Consider the following 18,543-nt stretch of genomic DNA (forward strand, 5'->3'; position numbering starts at 1 on the left):
GGTAGGGAGCTGGGGTATGAGGCATGGTCAAGTAATGTAAGGATGGTTAGGCGAGCATGGGCGACCGTAGGCGGGTGGGACTTACCCTCATGCCCTGCATGCGGGACAAGGCCCTCAGAGGACGCAGCGCTCGTAGCGTTCTCATGGTTTTGAACGCCCGAATTTTCGATTTGCCAGCCAGGGTCGCTATTAGGTTTACCAAGGATACCTGGAAATGAAAGCTCAGGACAGTGACACAGAGGAAGTATAGAGCGAGGGCGGGATGGTCACCACTACAATAGCACACTGGCAACGTCGCCCACATCACACACTACAGGGAGAAAACATGGTTTAAACACCCACCACACCTGCTGCCCTGTGACCCAGGGCAAGGCGGGGTAGGACTGAGTGGAGTTAGTTGAGCTGATAACTTGGAGAGAGTAATTAGTATGGGATATGGGCAGGGCAGCAGGGTGGTGCCACACGACACAGCTCAACACCGATGGTTGACAGAGATCACCGTTGCTGACACAGCCAGCAGGCAGCGTGGGCAGCAGCAGGAGCCACCACCATATTATTACTTACTCTCATGCCCTCCCAGCGCGACACAGCGCGCAGAGGCCGCAGTGCGCGCAATGTTCGCATTGATCTGAAGGCAGCAATGTCGTCGGCGCCCGCCCAGACCACTGCCAAGTTTATCATTGATACCTACAAGACCAAACTGATTACTATGACACCTAACAAACCCTCATTCCTATCGAGCAACATTTCTAATCACAGTAACGCACACAAATGCTCAAGTAAACCAGAATGTCAGGAACAGGTGACTCATCCCCACCTTGAGCTGCCTTGTTGGTCTAAGCATTATTGCATTACCCTCACACTTGGATGAATAAGAAAGAAGGGCAGAGGAATGGTTTACTAAAGGGGAAAAATGAAATGGAGGAAGTACGGAGTGATAATAATGAAACATTTATATATTATTACAGCAAAACTTCGACTGGATCAACTGTCTCTAGTCAAACACCCGTAAAACTATAATTGATTTCATCTCCCTCACTACAAACTGTACATTAATGTACTGCATTTTCACTCTCCACAGAACAGCCACTAATGCAATTGATGCATACCTGCATACAGTGCATACACTTATGCCAACTAATTTATCACTTGCCCTATCATATTATAAATGCATTCATAGTGAGCAGTCGAGCTGCGTTGCCCTGGTGCAGCGGTCATAAGACTCACCATTACAATGAGGAAGTCAAGCCAGCACCAGGCATTGGTGAAATACTTTCTAAATCCCAGTGCCACCCATTTGATCAACATCTCAATGAAGAAGATGACTGTGAAGATCCTGTCCATGTAGAAGAGGACATCCTGAAGAACTGGCCGGTCCTTCAGATGTACATCCTCACAAGCTAGGGCCAGTGAGGACAACAAAATCATAGTGATTACTGCTGTTTCAAAGTACTTATTTTCGATGAGCTGGTATGTCTTGAGCCGAAGATGTCCCCATCCTTGCCAAAAGGGGGAGTCAGGATCACCCTGTAAAAACAAATGCCCTTGTCAGTTTCACCGAAACGAAAAGGAACTTCTGTAATCATATATGAAATTATTTTTGTCTATCACAGTATCACTGAAGTCTTAATACAAAGCTGAAGTTAGTCAGCTTGAAAGGTTGACGGTACACATCCCAGAGATATGGTGACGTACCGCACACCAGGGACACTTGATATAGAAGGACTCCCTGAAGCAATCAGAGGGGTAGTCCAGCATGACATCTTCGCCTGTGTCCATTATTGGTCCCCGTTCTCGGTCCTCATCGTCTACCATTTCCTCCTCCCCACTAGAACCCTGGAAGTCTGCAAAAACGAACAGAACAGTTGTACTGTTTGCCAGTTACCTGAGGTATGGGAAGGACGACAGGAAGATGACAGGAGTCGAATGACAGGGATAGGCCAAGATAAAATAAGGGGAATGAACGGGGTATGAAATGAGATGGAATGCACGAGGAATACAGAGGAGAAAAAAGAAAAATAGACTGTAACAATACGGTGCAGCCTCATGCATGAAAGGTGGGATGAGGAAGCTGACAAGCCAAAGGAAATAACTGAGCCACTGAGAAATCAGTGATATAGAAGGCTAAACAGGGAATAGTGAGCTGAAAAGGGCACGGTGAACAGAGTGCATAGGTGAGGGGAGGGCAGGAAGTTGTAGATAGCATAGGGTAGAATTTGTGTGTAAAGCTGTGATTTCTGTATGAAAAAATAGAGGAGGCACTTTAGGAATGGAGAAATCCAGCAAGTGAAGATAGGATCTCATGAGTGGTGGGATATTCCAGGCGATGAAAAGTACATCAACGAGGAACGGTTGTAGTGAAAAATGCATCCTAAAGAGTGAAGAAAGGAAATGAAGAGGAGAAACCTGTGATGTTGAAAGAGGTATGTCCACTGTGACTGAAATATATGTGGGAAAGGGCAACAGATGACTAAAGCGGGTACAGAAATGCCAGGTGTGGGTGAAGCAGGTGTGAGAAGAGCCAAGTGTGGGTAATACAGATGTTAGCAAGGACATTCAATATAAGGCAAGTATGGATGAAGTAAATTTTGCAGACAGATGTGTAGCCGGTCCCAAATGGTTCTCCAATCTAGTTTGTAGGGAGAAACATACAATTACAATACTGTACCAATCAAAGCAAGGAACACCCGTGCCTGAGATACAAGTGTGTCTACTTGAATGATCCTCTTGTAACTATACTCAGCATCTATGATCATAATTACCGTGAACATATTGCCATGTGTACTGAGAGTTTCGCCAAGTTGTATGTACTGATGCAGCACAGTTCCTTTCGTATTACATTACGAATATCATGAGCACTGATGAATATTTCTGGTGATATGGAACAATTAAATTTATTACATTTACGTTTTAAAAGGCCTTCACCATGCACGCACGTATATGCCTTTTTCACCTATTTGCATACTATGTAATTTACTTCCAAATATATCTTCTACCTGATGCATATACAGTGTGCAATTGTGGTTGCATTATGTTAGTCTCTACATACACAATTGGCTAGCTCCCAGTAACTGTATCAGTATCGCTACACCTGACCTGAAACAAGTGAATGGTCATGCTCCCTTCACTATCAGAGTCTATGCTGCAAATGGCTGCCACAGCAGCACTGCCACGGTGCCACTAACAGAAATCCACTTAAACCTGAATCATCACTAACAGTCGCACAGTCCTTGCCTACCGTGTGTGTGTGTGTGTGTGTGTGTGTGTGTGTGTGTGTGTGTGTGTGTGTGTGTGTGTGTGTGTGTGTGTGTGTGTGTGTGTGTGTGTGTGTGTGTGTGTGTGTGTGTGTGTGTGTGTGTGTGTGTGTGTGTGTGTGTGTGTGTGTGTGTGTGTGTTTTATTACATGCTTGACTGCCACCGCTACAGCTACTGCTACCATTAGTGAGCTAGGAGCATTGTGCTGCATGCCAACACACTCTGCGCGCGCGCACACACACACACAACTTCAAGCCTAACACAGCCTCTGAAAGATGCGTACATTGGTGGTGTTAAGTATTCTACAAGATATGACATAAAATAACATATTTACTATACTCTTCCCATAGTAATCACAGTAATCCACACACAATTAAACAGTTTTCTAAATGCAGTGGCTACTCGTATTATTTAGTGATGTTAATGACACCTCTACTTTAGCTACTTCAGTCTGATGATGTAGTTTATATATCACTTTTGCTATCACTGGACAATTTTATTAAACTTCAGGAGAACCTCTAGCGCTGAATGGGTTAATGAAAACTAAATCGAACCCCTCCAGTGCAGAATGTCTTTTATGATCAGAATAAAGTCGTCTGGTGGTCGCAAAAACAGACCATAAAAGACGAGCGACCACAGACAGGTGGTACGCTGGCCTCAGGCCTGTCACCTGTGGTTGAAGCCCTGTGAGTAAAAAGGATGTTAGCCGCTCCTCACCCTCCCTCTCTCTCCTTCCCCAGTTCCTTCTCATTAGTGAGGTATAAAAACTACATATATGTTTTCTTGCAGTTTAGTCATGCCTTTCGGTGAGCCTGGCAAATAACTGCCAATGCTATTCTAGCTGCCGATTCCTGCTTACCGCCACGTTTTACTTTTAAAAACTGGCTATATGTAATCCCCTACACCCTGTTCAAAAAGCCCCCACCAGGCTGAACAACAAAGTCTGCAAATAAACTATAGATACTTCAGAATACTGAAGGAATTAACAGCTTGCTATTTTGCATATTACACAATCACATTCTCTTGTATGTCTTTCCAATATCGAGAAAGGATACGTAAATATAAACTGGTAAGGAATGTAATTAGATGACCTCATGTTCACTCTCGTCTCTGTACACTCAGCGGTATAATTAAATACCTGCAAATAATCATTATGGGTCATACTCTAGGGGAGAACTTAGGCAGCAAAAACTGTGCATTACTGATCGTCATGCTGTCCCGACAGGCACAGTCTAAGCCTTCTCTTTTTCAGCCACACAGCCCCATGAGAATGTGTCCCTTATGATCACTGCCAAAAGAATGATGTGGCTTTAGACATAACGGTGCTCCTTGCTAGCTAGTAGGGGACATGGAGGGAGGGGAGCACACCATAACACCAATGACATGGGGGAGGGGTGGCAGGGTTGGGTAAGCTGGAGGAAACACCCTGGGAAGAAGGTGGGAAAGGAAACTTGTTCACTACGATGACATAACTCATTTTACTCAAGGTACTACCGGACGATTTTATTCAGATTAAGGAGACCCTCGTGTAATGAAGGGGTTAATAATGGTTCTATCTACTAACTGCAGTTCAGAACGTTTCCCTTGGCTGAATAAATTCGTCTGGAGAAAGCAAAAATTAAACACAAAACTACTTCACTGTAGTGATGGGGTTAAGAGAAGAGGGCACTGAGGACGTGTGTGTGTGTGTGTGTGTGTGTGTGTGTGTGTGTGTGTGTGTGTGTGTGTGTGTGTGTGTGTGTGTGTGTGTGTGTGTGTGTGTGTGTGTGTGTCTGTGTGCACGCACGGATTGCTGGGGTGTGACTGTGCATGGGATGTGACACTAAGTGCAGACAGTGTTTAGGTGATGATGTGGATGGAGCGTAGGTGCAGATGGGGTGTGGGTGTGGACATGGCGTGTGTGTGGGGATGCAGACAGAGTGTGGATGTGGATGGGCTAGGTATGGATGGGGTGTGCATGTGGGTGTTGATGTGGATGAAGTGTGGGTGCAGATAGGGTGTGGGTGTGAATACGGTGTGAGTGGAGGTGCTGACTGCGTGTGGATGTTGATGGGATACGTATGGATGGGGTATGTATGTGGATGGGAGTGAGTGTAGATGAATGAGGGTGTGGGTGCAGATGGTTGTGCATGTGGACGTGTGTGGGCATACAGTAGATGTGAATGAGGTATGGGTATGGGCGTGGATGTAGATGTGGATAAGGTGTAGTTGTGGATGTGGATGGGGTGGACGGGTGTGGCTGTGCATAGTGTCAGTGTAGACATGAATGAGATACGAGTGTGGATGGGGTGTGACTTTGAAAGTGGATGGGCTGTGGGTGTGGACATAGGTGTGAATAGGTATGGATGTGGAAGGGTATGGGAATAAGCACAGAGGCTGGTATGGGTGAGGATGTTAAAGGGATGTGTGCGTGGATGTGATGTGGTGTGGTGTGGGTATGGATGGGGTGCTGATGTGAATGTACATGAGTGTGGTTATGGATGGATGTGGGTGTGGGCATGGGCATGGATGTATGAGTGTGGGTGTGAATATATGTGGATGTGGGTGTGGATGAGCATGGCTGTGAGTGTAAGTGTACTTATAGGAGGGGTGTTTGTGTGGGTGAAGGTAAGGTGTTTACGTGGGTGAATGTGAGTTGGGAATGTGGGTGTAGATGTGATTGTGTTGAACTAGTTTCTATGTAATGGTGGTAGTGGTAGCACTGGCCATATTCGCATGGACTTCCGAGGCTCTATAGTACCTCCTCATTACAGAGATATTTGATATACTACACCTTAGTATTCTTTTGCATGTTAGTATGATCTCTCTAATAGTTTCGTTTACAGAAATGTCACACAACGAATATTAATGTGATAAATACAACAATATACTGGCGAGGAAAAGATGTTCTAGAGCCTCCTTAGCTAATGAGAATATGTCTTTTTGTAGTGTGGGGAGTTGTGTGGTAAGCAGATATCAGTTGTGAATAAACAAAGTTTGGCATCTTAATTTATGCAGCTGAATTATTACTGAAATGTGTCACATACTCGCAGTGAAGCCAGAACTTTGAAATATCTTGGTAGTATAGGAACTCAAACTCTTAAACAGATGTTTCATTCAACCAAATAGTTCAATTCTGCCAAACTATATCTGTGCACAACTGCTACACATAGGCAGCAGGTGTTGGTAGCAACTGTCGATAGCAGGTGTTGGTAGCAGGTGTTAGTGGCAGGTGTTGGCAGCAGGTGTGGGCAACCATCTCCTCCATCCTTAATCCAGCTGAAAATTTAACAGCTATGAAATAAAGTAAAACAAAGGCAAAAAGAAGTGCGTGTGGGTGTACCATCGAGTAGCATACCATCCTCCAAGTCCTCCTTACTGGCATCACGTTTCTCCTCGCCCTCGTCCAGGGTTTCCGAGGATCCCTTGTGACTCCCGCTCTCGCTTTTTAACTTGCGGTTCTTGTGTGAGCCCAGAGAGTTGTTGCTGAGGGCATCCTCCTCCATCCTCACCATCTTCTTGTTGCTGCCGTAGTCGTTTTCCAGGATGCTCATGTCACGGTTGTCTTTGGTAATGGAGTTGCCAATGTGGGTCTGCTTGCTGTCGGTGATCATCTTGTTGTTTGTCATCTTCCCATCTGCAGAGAAAATGCTCAGTTGAGTTAGGAAGCATTAAGATCACATACACCGAAAATATTTGAAATAATTTTAAAGACAATGCTGTAGCACTAAATTTTATGTATTTACAGTCGATTAAAAAAAGTATCAGTGCACATTTAGCTCGAAGGAATCTTACAACACAGGCAATGGCTGTTGTAAAATCCCTGATGATTTCACCACACGCTAATAAACTTCGTTTCTTAAAGACTCCATACACATAGTACGCTTGAAATTTCCTAGTTGATACTGTCAATCCAATGCATTATGAGATAATAACAGATTATTCATCACGGAATATCACAAGCTTTAATGATCAAAATATCATCAGATCCCTCCTACGCAATACTTTTTGATCGACTGTACTATACATCATGTTATACTATCGACATCATGGGTGAATAAAAAGGTCAAGAAATGCAAAACGTAAGCAACCACATTATACAATCACAATGAACGAGTTTTTAAATCCACCATTTATCCTTTCTGAATGACACTATTCTATGATGTTTTTGTTATCATTAGATGTTTTTATAAATCACTGGAGCGGCATCTCATTGTGAAGGGTTTCAAATCACTCTCTATCAATACCTTCTCTTCCAAAGGTCTCTCCTAAGTTGCATATAATCGCTTAGTGGTGGCCATAATTAAATAAAGGGAGTGCAATGATTCTGCAAGAATTAAAAAGTTTACTATTTCTGATCTGTGCTTGTGGGGGGTGCCTTCATGTGGTGACGCCGATATATGGAGGACTGCTGCCTGGTTATATAAACGTCTCTAAACTCTCTTCCTCTCCCCCCAAAGGAGGATGGTGGACTGCAAAAGCTCAACTTAGCCTGCAGTCCACTGGGTTCACGTTTCTGATGTGCTTGTGCTTGCAAAATACTATAGATGATTAGCCACTCACCCATGTACTCGAATCCATCCATAAACGTTTACCATATCGGATCATACACTCCATATACTCGAATCCATCCATAAACGTTTACCATATCGGATCATACACTCCATATACTCGAATCCATCCATAAACGTTTACCATATCAGATCATCGACTCACCCATGTACTTGAATCCATCCATAAATGTTTACCATATCGGATCACGGACTCATCCATGTACTCGAATCCATCCATAAACGTTTACCATATCGGATAACAGACTCACCCATGTATTCGAATCCATCCATGGGTATTTCAACGTGCGTGTGGTCCTTGGGCAGCTTCTTGTTGCAGGTCTGTCCATCCATGAGGATATCCTCCTCCCCGTCCACCTCGCGTGCCTCTGTAATATGCCGGGTCAACACTGCCTCACTTTTCTAGTACCAGTCCATTTCGTGCCGCCTCACTAGCCTCTTACACTATTATTATCATTATTCAGACTTCAGTTCCCATTAAATTAAAAATAGGGTAGGAATAAAGAATACTGTATTTATAAGAGAATATATCTGTAGAAATATCCATAAACTGCGGCGCATCCATGCACTCTGCTGGAATGCATTCCTGTTGGCTATTCCTGCATCAGCAATTAACTTGTCAAATTACCTTAACTTTTGTATGCTGCTTCCATGTTTTTTTGTATCAATACAGACGGTATAAATATTATAAAAAAAGAATATTAACCTACAATATGTCGAAGGAAAATTAAAGAATTAGCACCAAGCCATAATATGGCTATACGGCACTGCAGCAATAGAGGGAAAATAAAGGTCGGAAGAAACACGGAAATATCAAGAAGAAAGGTAGGACAGAAGAGCAGAAGGGGACAGTAAGGCGAGAAAGACTGGAGACAGAAAGGCCCCTTTTAGTTGCCCCTTACGAGAAGCAGGGATACTGGGGAAGTATTCTTCACCCCCCCCACTCCGCAACGGGTGCAATATGCTGAAATAAACTGGTAAGGAAAACGTGTTACGAAAGTTCTTCACCTAACAAGAATAGGTCAGTATTCTGGCACCTGCATTTAACCGTACCCTAGACCTTAGCCAATACTCTTGTGGGCTTAGGTGACTATATAGCACCTCTTCCACAACGATTTGTGTCTATCATACAGAACTGCTGTTTTATTATTATTATCTTTCGTGTAACTATATACGGTATACATACATGTGTGTATTTACCTAGTTGTGATATACAGGAAATGAGCTACGCTCGTGGGGTCCCGTCTCTTTTTCTCGTTGTGTCAAATTTTGCTTTGAACTCGTTTAAGAGTTTAGACTGGACCATCTCTTTGTCCAGGCTGTTCCACAGGTCTACACATCTATATGGAAAGCTATAATTCTTGATATCCTTCAAACAACTTGGCTTTTTCAGTGTGTGTGTGTGTGTGTTAAAGGTGTATATTGGAGAATGGAATGTACAGTATAGTGGTATACTGTACTTTGAGAGGTGTAGTGTGGAAATGTGGTGGTTGTGATGTGAGGTATAGTGATGTGACGTAAACCTGGATGCTCAATGGTCCAACCTGGTGTCTGGTCACTGATCTGGTTGGTCAGCTTGGCTCGGATGTGCTTGAGGCCACTGAGGATGGAACGCTTCACCCAGGCCTTGAAGCGGCCGATGCGGTCAAACGCTTCTTGCAGTTTGTTGGTGTCCCCTGAAGAATCAACTGGGGCTGATAGGTTTGATGCTCCAAAGCTGCTCAAGAGCAGAGCAAGAAACAGATTCAGCACCTGCATGGGGGAAAAGATTTGAAGCTTCAACACTAGCTTCAGAACACTTTGATATATTTTGCGCTTACTGTAAATGCTTTCATCCTAACTTAGCTTACCAGAATTTCTTCCTCTAAAGGCTGAACAATCTTAATTCCATCTTTCCACTCATTTTCCCTTTCCTTCAGCAAGTGCCACATCCCCTAAACCTCATATCCACATTTTTTTTTTTTTTTTTAACTACCGTGGTTCTACCGATCTTTCCATTATTTATTACCGGACACTTCTTATTACAGTTCTGTTCTTTGCTTTTTAATCGTCATCACTAATTCCCACACTGTTCTCTCGAACTCAAATGTTTCAGTTCTACATTCTTCAACACTTAAAGTAACCGACTCTCTCTCTCTCTCCCTCTGTAACTCACCACCAAGTTCCCGATGATGACGGTGGCCATGAAAAAGGGGATGCAAGAGATATTTCCTCCGACTAACATGCAGTCCCACATGCTCTCGATCCACTCCCCACACAGCACCCTGAACACGATCATGAAGGAGTGCATGAAATCCGTGAAGTTCCATCGCGGTAGCTGGCCGTCTGGGCTCTTGGGGAATCTCGTGATATTGTCTGTTGAGGAGGAGGAACATTAATAATAATAATAATAATCGTCATCATCATCATCATCACACTTACCTTACTTGAAGGTAAAGCCTAGGTATATAGATAGTAATGCGATCTATACCTTACAGGTCCCGAGTGAGACAAACCTCAAGGAATCTGAGAGATGATGAACTGAGTTGTGTGTTGCTGAAAAGTAAGACATCTTTGTGGATGTTTTAGGCTTGTTCAAAGATACAAAACTAGAGTTTCTGATGCATTATAAATAACAAGGTTTCTTTTACCTCAAGCAGAAATAATATACAAGTCGGAAACAAGGTGTGCCCTACTTTCATCCCGTGATTGCTGCCAACAAAGTAACTGCTGTGATGGACGCTGTAAGAAGGGTGGAGTCACCAAAGCACGGGTGGATAAGGCTAGACGTGCGGCTCAGAAGGCTATTGATGAATAAGAGGAGGCCAATTGGTGAAAGGACTGAACCCTATGGAACATCGCTACCGATCGCCTTAGAAGACGAGTGGCCATCAACAACAGTGGCAGTGAAACTGTTAAAACACTAATAATTTAAAGCCATATATTTCCATTTCTGCTTTTCCCACGGACAACGGCGGAAAGCGCGAAGGCAGCGTAGTTATTAGGCTATTTTTAATGTTCACCAACAAACATGAAGAGAGGACAAGCAGTTACTACACTGTATTTAGCCAGAAATCAAGTAAGAGAATTCCTAGACTTAGTCTAAGCCAGATGACTATACGACAGTGAATATATACACTGGGTATATATATATATATATATATATATATATATATATATATATATATACATATTTTTCCACTGACGTATAGTCATCTGGCTTACACTAAGTTTAGGATTTGTCTTACTTGATATCTGGCTAATCCCTAAAGGGTAATCACTACCGCAATTACTGATTAAATGACGATTAGCCTACTGCGCTTGCAGAACACCATTAAGCAAAGAATGTCTTACCTATGTAGTTTTTGCCGAAGAGCTGCATGCCCATGACGGCAAAGATGAAGATGATGATGCACAGGACAAAGGTCAGGTTACCCAGGGCTCCCACAGTCTTGCCCATGATCGAGATAAGCAGATTGAGCGTGGGCCACGACTTCGCCAGCTTGAACACTCGCAGCTGTGGGTAGAGCCAGGGTCAGTGAAGAGATCAGCAAACGGAGTAACGAGTCCATCCAGCCCACAAACCTATCCGTCTATGACATTCCGGTTAGGTTACAATTGGTTAAGGTAGGCTGGGTTAAGTTAGATCAGGTCAGGTCACGTTAGGTTAGTTGGGTCAGGTTAAGTTAGGTAAAGTCAGGTCAGGTTAAGTTAGGTTAAGTCAGGTCAGGTTAGGTTACATGAGGTTAGGTTTGCAGGGATGAAACGACCAGGGACAGAATGACCTTGAGGTTGGACTGACTTGAAAGCTGCGAAAGTAAACTAAAGGTTGGGTTCTTGTCACCTCAGAAAAATCCAAAACACCAATCCCTTTGTGATTTGCATAAGCCACCTTAACTCTTTTTGTACAAGCACGTCCTGTTTTAGAGTACACTTGCTAGCAACAGAAAACTTTACTCCTCCGGATGGATTTCTCGTACTGAGGGGGCTACCGAAAATTTCAGCCAATCCCTGTAGTTGACAGATCTATCTCTCCCAAAGAAAATCATCTGGAGACAGCTAGAATTAAATAAAAAAAGATGTCATCGTATTGGTCAGTATCGTTAAGCATATTATCCATCTTTCTAAGTGAAACAAATTTGTAAGGAACAAGAGGTAGACAGCCTCCTAAGTCAAAATCTTCTGGTGGGCTTAAGGGACTTTCTTGCATTTCGCTTGTACCACTTCTTAGCGATTTATTTTGTACACATTGTTTTGGTCGATCATGTAACGTACTACGTCTTCTTAATGTCAACCAAAGTTAGTCTGCAAAAATGACATACCGCAGGATATTAATGTACTGAATGGAGAATAAGAAAAAAGTGCCAGGAAGAAACACCATCGCCCAGGAGCCTATTTTAGCCTATGAAAAACTGACGTGAAGAGAAAAAGCGCCCGTATTCTCGTCAGCTTAGGAGACTTTCTAACATCTCTTCTTTACCTGTTTATTCTGTTTCTGGGACGTTATTATATTCATGTATGTTATCCATGCAATCTACGTCGGTATGATAAAGATGTGAGTAGCATAATGGCGCACAACGAGGTGTTACATTCAGCATAAATAGCTAAGAGAGGTGCTGGAGTAGCCTAGGGACTAGAGTATACAACCCATGGCCCGATGATTATTGTCAGTTTGTTATCACGTGATGGAATTGAATCCTTTTTACAACTTAAATACTATGTAGTGGTTGCGTGATATTTCATGAGCCTTGCTTGCAAGATGGGAATGAATCTCCATGGATACTGTTCGGACAAACCCTCCTGTATGACTACATTTTACGGTCAGCTGAAGTTAAAGAAAGAAGAGACCTTCAACAGATGAAAACAAACCAACTACAGAGCAGTGATATAGAGATCTACAGTAATTTCCAAAATTAGAACACTACTAACACAAACCAAGCATTATTTACAGAATTTCTTATATTATTTAACCACATCGGATACTGTCCCATCCTATGCATCGAACCACAACAGGTGACAGTGTTGTAGCACCTGATGGCACCCACACAACAGCCTTTACCCACTTCCCTCCGATGACGTGTTCCATACTCTACTAGTGCAACTGCTGTGCGATTTTCTTCAGTTTTGGAGACAAATTCGAACTTAGTCAGCAATATTCCCTGACACCGACACAAATACTTGCTGATACATATCCCCTTCATTTGGTGGAAATTTTCCCAAGCTGGATAAAAGTATCTGGCGATGGCAATACAAGAATATAAGGTGACAAGGTGTAGCAGTTAAGTTGGTAGAGATAAATCTTCATTACCTCTTTTTTTATTTTGGTTGGGGTTCGAAACATTATTAACACGTCACGGTAGTGAACAGATCAGCAGCATTCAACATAACATCACTCGTTTACTGTTCTCCTCTCTCTGTCTCAAAAAACGGAACGCAGTCACCACCAAATCTAAAGTATGTTCAACCATACAAACAAACTACATCTGTTAACCATTACCGGTTGTAATATCATGCCACTCCAACACCATCCTCAAACCATTCCAGCACCCACACCATTCTCACACCACCATCCACCTCCCACACCATAATCAGACCACCCTCCAATACCCACACCATCCTCCAACATCTACATCACCCTCCAACACCCACACCACACTCTAACACTCACACCACCCTCCAACACCCACACCACCCTCCAACACCCACACCACCCTCCAACACCCACACCACCCTCCAACACCCACATCACCCTCCAACACTCACACCACCCTCCAATACCCAAAACACCCTCCAACACTCATATCACCCTCCCACACCCACACCACCCTCCAACACCCACACCACCCTCCAACACCCACACCACACTCCAACACCCACACCATCCTCCAACACCCACACTATCCTCCAGCACTCACGCCACACTCCAACATTCACACCATCCTGCAACACCCACGCCACACTCCAACACCCACACCACCCTCCAACACCCACACCATCCTCAAACACCCACCAGCCTGAAGGAACGAAGGACGGAGAGGCCTTGAATGCCTGAAAGACCGAGTTCAAGGAGGGAAAGGACGACAATGATGAAGTCAAAGATGTTCCAGCCCTCCTGAAGGTAATACTTGGGGCTCATGGCGATGATCTTCAGGAAACACTCAATGCTGAAGGTGGCGGTGAAGAACTGTGGGAGAGAGGAGGGCAGGTTAGCAGACTTGAGGGAAGAAAGAATACCTGGAAAGAAAATAGGAACATGAGGAGGATGTTGTGAAATCCAAGAGAGACTGGGAGACACGATAAATGTAGAAGGCAGGTCCTATGAACGTGTCTGTATAAGCAGAAGTATCGTTGCTAGGCTTCAGTCGGTAAAAACAAAGGATGTGAATAAGTGATCTAATACTGTCTGCAATATTCACGGAACTACCACCTTCATTTTAAACATACACTAAGTGGCAGGTATAAATGATTTCAGTGCAGTGTAATGAAAAAGAGATTAATACACAAGGACACTGAGAAATATGTTGTAGCCCTCTGACTCCAAAGATTCCACATAACTGTGTATCCACAACAAAGGAAGCGTTAATGGAGGACGTTTTAACCAACTGACTACTAAGATTCCTCTTAACCGAACAAGCTACTGTCTCCAGCTTTACTAAAATATCTAAGAACGTCCTAACCAATGAATGGTTGAGGTGAACAGAGAAAAGCAGTACTCACGTAGTTGCCATTTTTTAGAAAATTTTGAAAATTCGAGTCCATGCCATGGTGGTCCATGGCCATGAAGCATGTGTTGACGACGATACAGAGCGTGATGAACAGCTCCACGAAGGGATCAAACACGATGAATGAAACGAACTCTGAAAACTTCACCCACACCTTGCAGCAGTCCCACACACACAACAGGTCCACCATTTTCAGCAAAAACTGGATTATCAATTTCTTCAACTTTTCTTTAAAGGATTCTTCTTCCTCTTCTGCAGGGAAAATATAGATGGAAACTATAAAACGTGTTAGTAATGGTTCTCAGACCCTGTGGAGGAACGATGGCACAGAGACTAAGCTACAGGGAGGGGAGGAGCGCGTCCACCTCGGCTTCATGTCATTCTTCATGTTAGTCTTTTGGTCTTACTCCTTACCTCACCACTATCCCCTACCCTCACCCCACCACCTGCCCTTACCCTCACTTCACCATCTGTCCCTACTCTCACCCCACCACCTGTCCTTACCCTCACCCCACCACCTGCCCTTACCCATATCCCACCACCTGCACTTACCCTCACACCACCAACTGTCCTTACCCTCACCCCTCCACCTGCCCTTACCCTCACTCCACCACCTGCCTTTACCCTCACACCACCACCTGTCCTTACCCTCACCCCACCACCTGCCCTTACCCTCACCCCACCACCTGCCCTTACCCTCACTCCATCACCTGTCCTTACCCTCACCCCAGCCTTTGACCTTTAGCCTTCCGTGACCTTCTTCTTATCCCGCCCCTTACACTGACCATAACCTTCTCTAGTCACATCCTTAGCCTGCCCCTCCCCTTACATTTTCCTCTCACAACCTTATCCCTAACCCCATTCACTGACATAGGCACACCCTACCTTGACCTTACCCTTACCCCGTCCAGACTTTACCCTTGACCTCCTTTGCCCTCTGACCCTTCTGTGCCACAGGTGACGCGCCCCGACCCACAGACACAGACAAGCGGGGAGAGGGGGATCTTGGGAGAGCTATAGAGACAGAGAGAAAGAGAATAAAAGAGAAAGTTCATTAGTAGAAAATAATTGGTTAAGTCGTCTGTTAGAGAAGAGAAGAGTCTGTGCCTCCGTCCTCGCGTCGGCCTGCTGAGCTGAACGCCTGAGTTAGTGGCCTCGTGACTCCACCTGACTCTAGCGTGGCCTACTGTGACTTGCTTGACTTTTGGAAATTTACAATATGGCCTCATGACAGAACTAAGGTTTACAAATGGTCTCACTGACAAAACGCACATTTATTATTAAATGGCCTCACTGACCACTACAATTGAGAGAAAGCTAGCGACAGTTCTTGGTTTTAAAATTAGTCACTTAACTGACGTTGTTACTGAATGATCAAATTAGTTCTTGTTACATCAAGATTATAATATTACAAGGGTATCTCTTGATTAAATCCAAATTTAACTGATATTTTAGTGACAGTGCAAAAAAGTCTTTTATCGAGCCATTCAAACAATGACCGTTATGGAAGAGGTATTATACGTTTACGAGGTCGATCAAACGGAGAAGCAATAGTAACAATCAAAGCCTGGCCAGAGGACTGTGAGGCGGGGTGTGTGGCCAAGACCACCCCGGGTGAAGCAAGACACTGATGCTCCTATGCTAAGTGCCATGGCAGACTTCGTAACACATTTCCCTCACCTATTTATTTTGCCTACGTCAGCTTGATATTCTTTCGTATGTTATTAATATCGAAGGTATATACAGGCGGTAGATTTTCTCTAAGACATACTTCATTAAACGTGATTGCAAATTCGGCGTTACATAACTTTTTTGCTGGGATTTTTTGCTGTCTGATGGCTCGTTTTGCTTCTTCCTCAAGCCTAGCGATGATTTCTCTGTAAGCGGCCACGTCCTCGGTTCTCGTGGTGTCAACTATGATGTAGTTGTTTTACTTCGCATAACAGTATCCAGGTCGGTAGTCCCAATGGAATGAAGCTGAATAATGGAACTAGAAACCACCGACCTGGATACTGTTTTGCGAAGTACAACAACTACATCACAGTTGACACCACGAGAACCGAGGACATGGCTGCCTACGCAGAAATCATCGCTAGGCTACAGGGAGATGCAACACGAGCATCAGACAACGTGAAAGCATTGAAAAAAGTTGTGTAATGCCGAGCCTGCAATCACGTGTAATAAAGTTATTAATATCGTTTTCATATCCACAAGGATTGCATCAATAACATATAAAAGCATATGGAGGTCTAATGAGCAGAATAATTCGTTAAGGAAGAGGTGTTACGAAATCTTCAAAGTCACTTAGAATACGGGCCTGAGGAGACTGGAGGTGAGGCAAGAGTGAGGCAGAGGCCCGGCTGACTCAGGCTGGCCGGGTGGGTAACAGATGAGTATGAGGCGAGGCAGGCTGGAGGCAGAGCGGTGCCCAGGCGGTGTGCTGCTGCTGCTACTGCTGCTGCCGCTGCGCCTCCTCCCGCTGCTACTGCTGCTGCTGTTGGTGATACTGCCCGACCCTGCCTTCCGGCTCTACCTGACCTGGCACTCTAACACGCTGCCATGCCCATGTGCCACTCACCATCATGTGACTGTGCTAGCATAATGCATCATGTGCTTGTGCTGGCATTGTGGCACTGGGCACTGTGCGTACGTGGTGGTAGTGTGGCATAGGGTATTGTGTGTTTGTGGTTGCACTGTGGCACAGGATATTGTGTGTTTGTAGTTGCACTGTGGCACAGGGTATTGTGTGTTTGTAGTTGCACTGTGGCACAGGATACTGTGTGTTGGTTGTTGCACTGTGGCACAGGGTATTGTGTGTTTGTAGTTGCACTGTGGCACAGGGTATTGTGTGTTTGTAGTTGCACTGTGGCACAGGATACTGTGTGTTGGTTGTTGCACTGTGGCACAGGGTATTGTGTGTTTGTAGTTGCACTGTGGCACAGGATACTGTGTGTTGGCTGTTGCACTGTGGCACAGGGTATTGTGTGTTTGTAGTTGCACTGTGGCACAGGATACTGTGTGTTGGTTGTTGCACTGTGGCACAGGGTATTGTGACTGCACTGTGACACTAGATACTGTGGTTACTTTGTAGCACTGGGTATTTTGTTTTTGTGGTGACATTGTGGCACTGAGCATTATGTGTTTGTGGTGATACTGTGGTACTGGGCACTGTGTTGCCGTAGTGTACGATTAGTTCTGACGACATATGATGTGTATATGCACCGGCATGAGTGGATAAATGGAAATGAATGCATCAGTCCACGCAGCGGTTGTGGTTGTCTGTGGTACATTGGGTGTAAGGTAATTGTTTTCAGTCACTATTTTCATATGTACAGTAAGTGATGCAAATTTAGATATGCCACACATTCACATTAAGTAATACAATATACGTGTGTGTGTGTGTGTGTGTGTGTGTGTGTGTGTGTGTGTGTGTGTGTGTGTGTGTGTGTGTGTGTGTGTGTGTGTGTGTGTGTGTGTGTGTGTGTGTGTGTGTGTGTGTGTGTGTGTGTGTGTGTGTGTGTGTGTGTGTGTGTGTGTGTGTGTGTGTGTGTGTGTGTGTGTGTGTGTGTGTGTGTGTGTGTGTGTGTGTGTTTTGTTGGGGGCAACGGTGCAGCTGGTAGTTTTAGTGGAGGCAGGTCAGGCCAGGTCGCTGGGGTAGCCGTCTGCCTGCCTGTCTCAGATCAGATCCCCCTCCACACAGCACTAGGCTACCACCCCACAACCCACCCCGGCACCCTCCCCTGGACACCCTCTGAGTGGTGGGGCTGCGTGCACAGATGCAGGGCATGCTAACAAGCTACAAGGGTCTACCTGTACAGTGCTGGGATCAGAGGCTAGAAAGAACATGATAATTTTCCTCTCTTAACCAATGCCTTTTTTTTTTTTTTTTTTTTTTTTTTTTTTTTCCAGAAAGGACAAGAAACATGGAAGATTTTGAAGTCTCCTTTTTTTGTCCTTCCTACAAAAATAAAGTTTAGTTATGAGAAGGAAGTCATTGTAACTGTGTCTGTGAATCTCAGCCCTGGGTGGCGGGGCAG

At 44.4% G+C, this 18,543-nt stretch overlaps 1 protein-coding gene across 8 annotated transcripts in view; it reads right to left on the bottom strand.

Moving 5' to 3' along the window:
* Positions 1 to 18,543, bottom strand: part of para (sodium voltage-gated channel paralytic) — a 234,681-nt gene that overhangs the window by 21,883 nt on the left and 194,255 nt on the right. For 5 of the 8 annotated variants that reach the window (XM_080272412.1, XM_080272411.1, XM_080272408.1 and 2 more), the window contains exons 16-25: positions 14,502 to 14,782; positions 13,795 to 13,968; positions 11,139 to 11,301; positions 9,961 to 10,160; positions 9,350 to 9,557; positions 8,057 to 8,194; positions 6,578 to 6,871; positions 1,696 to 1,844; positions 1,228 to 1,527; positions 86 to 208 (exon numbers count right to left, since the gene is read on the bottom strand). In XM_080272412.1, the coding sequence (XP_080128538.1) occupies positions 86 to 208; positions 1,228 to 1,527; positions 1,696 to 1,844; positions 6,578 to 6,871; positions 8,057 to 8,194; positions 9,350 to 9,557; positions 9,961 to 10,160; positions 11,139 to 11,301; positions 13,795 to 13,968; positions 14,502 to 14,782 (2,030 nt within the window). The remainder of the gene's footprint in view (positions 1 to 85; positions 209 to 1,227; positions 1,528 to 1,695; positions 1,845 to 6,577; positions 6,872 to 8,056; positions 8,195 to 9,349; positions 9,558 to 9,960; positions 10,161 to 11,138; positions 11,302 to 13,794; positions 13,969 to 14,501; positions 14,783 to 18,543) is intronic. The other 3 variants (XM_080272415.1, XM_080272413.1, XM_080272407.1) reach the window with 2 other exon arrangements.

This window comes from Coenobita brevimanus, chromosome 50 (genome assembly GCF_032717465.1).
Source record: "Coenobita brevimanus isolate Jiangsu-jjx chromosome 50, ASM3271746v2, whole genome shotgun sequence".
NCBI classification, from domain to species: Eukaryota; Metazoa; Arthropoda; class Malacostraca; order Decapoda; family Coenobitidae; genus Coenobita; species Coenobita brevimanus.